Raw genomic sequence first — 7,916 nt, 5'->3', positions numbered from 1 at the left:
GGACGGGAAAACGGAATAGCCCATTTTCACCGCGGAGCTCGGGGCGTGCCGCCCAGAAAATGTTTTCGTCGTCAACCCCACCGTCCGAGAGCCAAATCCCTACAAGACGCGATGTAGAAGCAGATTGAGCTCCTCCTCTTCGGAACCAACGGCTTCTGTGGTGACGGTGGACCACTGAGTTTACGTCACGTCCTACGTCATTGCGTGACATAATAGAGTCGCCACGGGTCACGTGGGAGGCGCGCGTCTGTCACATCACCACGAGCAGCCTGGCCGGGATATGCAGGGCTGGTGGTCTCTAAACACGAACGTGTTCGTCAATCTCTCGGCGGACTTAAATGGAAAATACATACAAATATAAGAGGCGAATTTATCTTGCAGTAGGCCCTCATTTGATGAGTTATTTCTTATTTGTGTGGCATCACCAGGTAATATGTAGCGATATTTCTGGTGAACTCAGCCTTAAATGGGCGCTTAGTGCGGTGTCTAAACATCGCCATTGGGGAGGCAAAGGCGATAATATAATAGGGGTTTCCCCCTTTTTTCTGGCAACAAAACTGAAGCCTTTTTACAAGGATTCATGTCTGCATTAACCACAATACTTGCAGTCAAAATGCAAACAAAAATCATACTATGAACAGGACCCTGCGGGGTGGGCTGGTAGGAATAATACTAATACCGGTACAGGGATATCGACCGCACACACACGCGCACACACGCACACACACACACACATACGCGCACACACGCACATACACGCACACACGCACACCCACCGCACGCACACACACATGCACGCACGCACACGCACACACACACGTAATGAAGTTGTGTTGCTACGCTTCCAGTTCGCCGTGAATAACGATCCGAAGCCCAATAGCGCCCATTCATCACGCCGCTCGAGTGGGCCGGACACGCACACACGCACGCACACACACACGCACACAGTCACACATATACACACACGCACGCACACACGCACACACAGACACGCACACACACGCGCATACACACACACACACACGCAAACACACACGCACACACACACACACGCGCATACGCACACACGCACACACACACACATACACACACGCACGCACACACACGCACGCGCACACACACGCACGCGCACACACACGCACGCACCTCTCACCTGCAAGGCAGCGGTCGCCGCTTCTCCTCCCACATCTCTCGTCGCGGCAGCTGTAGCGATGGTGCAAGTTTGTTTTTATCATCAATTCCTCCTCCACCCCTCCCCGCCACTGTTCACCCACCAGAATAAATGAGTTCGCCCATAGTCAGTCGATCAATAATAGGTGGATTATTACATCGCAGCAGGATAAGGGCGTGGGGGGGGGCGACGGCGTGGGGTTGGCGTTCATCCAGCAGTGGATTTATCACGGCTGCGACCCCGCGTCACCGCGATCCTCGTGTCCTCCCCTAGGTCGACTCAGCCTAAAATGGCACACCGGGATTGGTGGCACAGACGTCTTGGCACACTCACGAAGCCTTCTGCACTAGGCCTCGCGAAGCCTTCTCTGCAGTAGGCCTCGCGATGCCTTCTCTGCAGTAGGCCTCGCGAAGCCTGCGGCACTAGGCTTCGCGAAGCCTGCTGCACTAGGCCTCGCGAAGCCTTCTCTGCAGTAGACCTAGCGAAGCCTTCTGCACTAGGTCTCGCGAAGCCTTCTCTCCAGTAGGCCTCGCGAAGCCTTCCCTGCAGTAGGCCTCGCGAAGCCTTCTCTGCAGTAGGCCTCGCGATGTCTTTTCTGCAGTAGGCCTCGCAAAGCCTGCCGCACTAGGCCTCGCGAAGCCTGCCGCACTAGGCCTCGCGAAGCCTGCCGCACTAGGCCTCGCGAAGCCTGCTGCACTAGGCCTCGCGAAGCCTTCTCTGCAGTAGACCTAGCGAAGTCTTCTGCACTAGGCCTCGCGAAGCCTTCTCTGCAGTAGGCCTCGCGAAGCCTTCCCTGCAGTAGGCCTCGCGAAGCCTTCTCTGCAGTAGGCCTCGCGATGCCTTTTCCGCAGTAGGCCTCGCAAAGCCTGCCGCACTAGGCCTCGCGAAGCCTGCCGCACTAGGCCTCGCGCCGTGCTTTTCGTGCACAAATAAGGCGATTAAATGTATCTCGTCTCTGTGTTAATAAATGTATCTTGTCTTTGTGTTAAAAAACGTGCTGCGTTTCAGTGAATAAATTTTTTAAAAAAACGTGCTGCGTTTCAGTAAAGTAAATTTGAAGCGAAGTTTAAAGTTTCGCCGTGAGGCGCCGGAAGCGACGGCCATCTTGTTTAGTTGACAGATCGCAGGGGGAGCGGGCAGCCATCTTGTCGGACAGGGTCATGCCAAGTGTTTGCAGTAGGGGGCGATGTTGATACACGGACGGACGGACGGACGGACGGACACATTAATCTATTGGTGGTCTGATCCACTTCGTTCCTACCAGTATAATATATGCATTGTCCTTGAAACTGATTGGTCCACACCAGGGACGGCTTTCTTTTGAGCCTGGACCCAATTGGTGCTCGAACAGAGGACACCAAAAGGCGTACAGCTCATAGACAATGCACTATCAAAGTAATGAGGGCTCGGGGCAAGAATCTACATCATTAGACCTCCTTTGCCAGTACCAAAATATAATAATAGGGGTTTTCCCCTTTTTTCTGGCAGCAAAACTGAAACCTTTTTACATTAACCACAATACTTGCAGTCAAAATGCTAAACAAAAATCATACTATGATAATATCTGCATTGTCCTTGAAACTGATTGGTCCACACCAGGGACGGCTTTCTTTTGAGTCTCGACCCAATTGGTGCTCGACCAGAGGACGCCAAAAGGCGTACAGGTCAAATACAATGCACTATCAAAGGAATTATCTGAACCGATCTTGGGCCTCTTCAAGGTCAACTCAGCCTCAACTGAGTACCTGGTGTGGTAAGCATCGCGACTGCGGAGACAAAGGTGGATCGGCGTGGTGCTGGCCACCCAACACCCCCTTGTGGACACTTACGGCCTTAGTAGGTGCTCGCTACGAATAGATGATGCCTTACCATCAGCCTCACAAACACAAAGCACCTGCCTGGGTATTTTATTTCATAAAATGCTCCATACCTGGGTAGTGCGATTATGACTAGCTCCTGTATTGGGAGCCCATGTCTCAATCCGAATCACTCGAGCGGCAGTATCTTTTCATTATCTGCGTAACGCTGTGTGGAAGCATACTGGTCTATCACTTCAAAGCTCTGGGTTTTCTCCACCACAGTTATGTCGTCACTACTCTATGCTTGCGAAATGTGGAGCCCTCGAATGGATCATCTGTGCCGGTTTAAAACATTCATGCTAGTCTGCCTACAATCTATTCTAGGTTTAACCAGACGATTGTGTGAGCTCACAGATCCTTCAAAGATCTGGATGCATTCCCATCATCAGTGAGCCCCTTTGTCAAGTGAGGGCTGAGTTGTCTGGGTCATATATCCTGCATGCACATCTACCGCATGCCTAATCAGCTTCTGTTTGACTAGTTGGGTCTCAACAGGTGTGGCACAGGCTCGAAAAGAGATGGACTGATGTGGCACAAAACCATTTGGAACTGATTGGACTTGTTGATGACTTGTGCCAGCAATGTCAAGATCGGCCCCTGCGGCGGAGGTTTTGATAGAAAGTCGAATAACTTTTTATAAGATCCCTAATCTCAAGATCTGACCAAAAGTCACCCTGGCACACACATGTCATACTTTACAGATTTCAAATCTTTATTCACCAGATTACTATTAAGCATGCATCGATTTCCAAATGCTTTAGACATATTACGGGTTTTTGTGGCAAATAGTGTCACTTCGTGTGAATCAATTTTTTAAAAGAAAGTTAAAATTTCATGAGAGCAGCCTTCAGTCTTTCACATTATGAAGGATTATTGCCATTTTCCACCCCAACTAGTAAACCATCTTACCCAATCAAATATGCAATTATTTTTGGAATACCACAAAAACACTGTTAAAATGTTCATTTTTGTATATATATATCCATGACGTATTTTCTTCATAACATTTTCCCATAGTTTTTTTACGCACACTATGATAACGGTTTTCATATCAGGCCATTTACACAGAGGTGTCTCAGGCAACTTTACATGTAACAAGCGAATTGCATCACAAACTTTTTTTTCAGCCTCCTTGTGCAAAACCAGTATTGTTTTTATGGAGTTATTAAACTAAAACTCACAAACTCATGGGCTGTGTTGACCAGGGAAGGTGAAGGTAAATCACCGACAACCTTGCCACGGACACACTCTTAGACAACCTCAATGAAGGACAATCTCCCTGTGGAACGCATCATCTCGTCTGGATGCGCCGATCATTGCAATGGTCCCCTAGAAGATATATAGATCGCCTCTGAGTACCCCTACTGCTCAACAGCCATTACAATTAATTTACAAGAGACGCGAGTTGATGGCACAGGTCAAAATATAACAAATAAATGCATCGTACATAGTTTAGACAGCACTTAATTTTGCTGTCACGTATAATCAGGTTGGGCCAAATAGTTTAGACAGTCCATGAATTGTCCATTGTGTCAATGTTGAAAGAATTAAGCAACATTGAAAAATAGAAAGTTTTTTATTCATCTCCTGCCAATGCCAACAATCACCTTTCCACCTTAGTCAAGTGGTTTTCACATCATATGCATTTTTTTCTCTGCCAGGCTCCATTACAGGTGTTGCAAAACCAAAATACCATGTTAAAACTATCAGAGTTGTCTGATGTGACCCAAAACCTTTGTTCATCTATTGACTTGCAAACCTTGTTACATTCTGGTGCAGTTAAAATACAGTATTCAGCGATATAAATGAACATTTTAACAACAATTTACAATGAGTATTTTTTTACATATTGATTGCTTGCATTAATTATTTTGATTTACAGTTCCCATCATTAATATCCATGATCTATAGTATTGTCGGTGCAGGACGGTATAAGAGACTACTGCATGTTCTGGTGAATCCAGTCCAAGAATTTGGTGACCCTGCTGTAAACACCTGGCTGGTAAGCCCGTGCACAGCCATAGCCCCAGCTGGTGATTCCAGAGAGGTACCAGCGGCCGTTTGAGTCCTGGCAAACCAAGGGACCCCCAGAGTCTCCCTGCAACAGACACACACACACAACACCAATGTTAGAAGTTGACTGACAAACAAGGAGGCTTAATGGAGCGATGATTACAGTGATCCAGTATAAGCAATGGCATGTCATGATACCAAAGAGGGGATGTCAAAAGGCCCGATAATTAGGTTTAAATGTTTAGTGCAAAGAGCAGTACAGCTGAGGAGATCTTGAAATGTTCAATGGGACTGGGATCCTGAATGAGGACATTGTTGTTGAAGCTCCAGTTGATGTTGGTCCACCCACACTCCTTCCAGTAAATTGGCACCAAAATGTGTATGTGAATTGACTGGAGAAGTTTGCTTTCCAAGTTCCCCTGGTGGAACATAATTGGGCCCATAGTCGTCATGTGCTCCAGATGGTTTTTAGGCAATAGAGTTGCGTCTTGTTGGTTGTTATCGCAGCTCACCTGGCAGGTGTCCACCCCTCCTTCGAGGTACCCTGCACACAGCATCCTGTTGGTGATTAGAGATGGGCTGTAGGCTTGCGGCCCTGGAGTGATGCATGTCTTGAAGATCTCTACTGAAGCCTCCTGAAGCCGGTCGGGTGTGTAGCCTGTTAAGTACAAGAAATCGTGTTGGAAACCGTGTACCCTTTCTGCTTGTTAAAGTACTATATTTCATCAAGACTTAGACCGTGGTACATTTAAATGATAACAACATAGCACCTGTATATCAGCTTAATGCCTATTTCAGATATTCCTCGAGCACCAGAGAGCTCTGCTACCCTACTGCCATCATTCCAATGGATTTTTACAAAAAACTAGTTTCCTAACAAAGATTTGGGCCTCCATTAAATCAAATGAATTATTCAGTAGAAGAGATGTGTATATTATATTTGTTTTTCATTATACAAACATTCCCCCAAAATAAAATAATGTTCAACTATCGATTATGTTGAACTTGTGCCGTCGGAAAATAACATTGCACCGATTCATAAATTAATATCACGATACATGCCTTGAATCGTGGTCATAACAATGGATTTTTTTAAAATAGTTGTATCTGCTGTACATTAGAAGTGCTACATTGAACACAACGTAAACAACTCAAGGGTTGTAATCCTGAGTTTAAACAGAAGGGCACTGCTTTCTATGAGAAGATCGATTTTATTAGAATATGAATCGGGTAGTGTGGAGGCTCAAAACATGACAATACTGTGGTTTCTTTGTTCTTACACCATAGACACTGAGATATGGATACTAAATAATCTCTCAAACTATGCTCTATTTCGTGGTCAAAAAATCTTCTGAAACCACGTGTTTTCCCAGGTTTGGAATATTTCACCTATGGACTTACCACCTTCAAAAAGGGTTCCCCAACCAGAAATGAAGCATGATTTCCCTGGGTAGGGAAACTTCTGAAAGCGAGGTGGGAGGCAAACTGGTTGTATGTAATCGGTGAAGGAAACACGTTCTGACAGCTCCATGAGAGCAATGTCATAGTCATGGCTGCTTCCGTTGTAGCGTTCGTGGATGAAGATTCTGTTGACGCTTCTGGCCACGACAGTTGAAGCGCTGAGATCGTTCTGAGAGTGCAGGCCCAGGTATACCGTCCAGGTGTTTGGGTTGTTACTAGGGGGGTAAATACACAGACACCACAGTCAGCATCAAATACCACAGGGCATTATAGATTTTTTTTTCCAAGGTAAGCCTCATTAAGTCTCAGGACTTTTTCAGGAGGGTCCTGCCAAGTTGTTTCGGTAAGGGTGATGACTGCTGCTTTGGATAATCTCAACTGAGTAATTGGTGTGGGTCAGTTTTACAAGTAAGCAAATTTGGACTGCGGCGCCGGCACGCATCACGATTGCAAGTGCACTACGAAAAATCAACCTGAATGTGAAAAAAATCTGAGATGCTTAATGCCTCTTCCACTTATATTCATGCCTCTTTCTGCAATAAAGTTATACAAAAATATCTTCTAATGGTGTTGTGATTCATTGTGCGATTGGGAGGAGCGGTGGTTCATTGGTTAGCACACTGCACTTATGAACCTGTTGACCCACGTTTTAATTCCCCAAGTTTGATTCCGAATCACAGATAACGTTATTCGTGACCAGTGTGGTGAGGTATGGTCGAACAATACCCCAAGACCAACACGGCATGTGAAGGCCTTCATCCCAAAAGCGATCTGACAAAGGGCTGCAAGTTGTGATTATCAAACTTTTCTGCTGTGTGTGTAGCATTTAACACAATGCATCCTTTTAAAGTATAACAAATAAAAATAGGTTTTAACTTTTCTGGCAATAAAACAGGTGTTAAGATGTTTAAAGACCTTTAACAAGGAATCAAGTTTGTATTAATCACACGTACTTGTGGTGTACATGCAAACATACTTGCTCTGATAATAATATATGCATTGTCTTTGAAATCGATTGGCCTACACCAAAGACAGCCTTCCTTAGGGCCTAGCCTTACCAATGTCAGACCAGAGAACATCAAAAGGCGAACAGCACCAGGACAATGCACATATCAGACCATTTATAGCTCGGAGTAAAGTGTTAACAAGACATGTGAAGCAACATCAACGCTCACCTATTGAAGCAATGAGCAGCACTCACAACCCAGCGGTCATTGAGGAGGGAGCCCCCACAGGTTAGTCTGTTGAAGTTGTGCAGGCTCGCTTGCCAGGGCCATTCTCCGAGCCTTGCTTCGTAGCCTCCCACGATCCGGTTGTTCACTCTGCGTTCTGCTACAGGGATCCAGCCACATTCTGAAAAACAACAAAACACAATTACTATTACAATACAGGTTTTTTTGGGTTAGATCGCG

At 46.1% G+C, this 7,916-nt stretch overlaps 1 protein-coding gene across 1 annotated transcript in view; it reads right to left on the bottom strand.

Moving 5' to 3' along the window:
• Positions 1–3,721: 3,721 nt before the first annotated feature.
• LOC144733493 (enteropeptidase-like) overlaps positions 3,722–7,916 on the bottom strand; it is a 39,620-nt gene continuing 35,425 nt past the window's right edge. Inside the window, exons 20-23 of the mRNA XM_078615420.1 lie at positions 7,680–7,857; positions 6,445–6,719; positions 5,556–5,701; positions 3,722–5,128 (exon numbers count right to left, since the gene is read on the bottom strand). Coding sequence (XP_078471546.1) covers positions 4,970–5,128; positions 5,556–5,701; positions 6,445–6,719; positions 7,680–7,857 — 758 coding nt within the window. The 3' untranslated portion in view covers positions 3,722–4,969. The remainder of the gene's footprint in view (positions 5,129–5,555; positions 5,702–6,444; positions 6,720–7,679; positions 7,858–7,916) is intronic.

This window comes from Lampetra planeri, chromosome 47 (genome assembly GCF_965212315.1).
Source record: "Lampetra planeri chromosome 47, kcLamPlan1.2.h2, whole genome shotgun sequence".
In the NCBI taxonomy this organism is placed as follows: domain Eukaryota; kingdom Metazoa; phylum Chordata; class Hyperoartia; order Petromyzontiformes; family Petromyzontidae; genus Lampetra; species Lampetra planeri.
The sequence above is the reverse complement of the archived record's forward strand: the minus strand, read 5'-3'. Positions and strand labels throughout refer to the sequence as shown.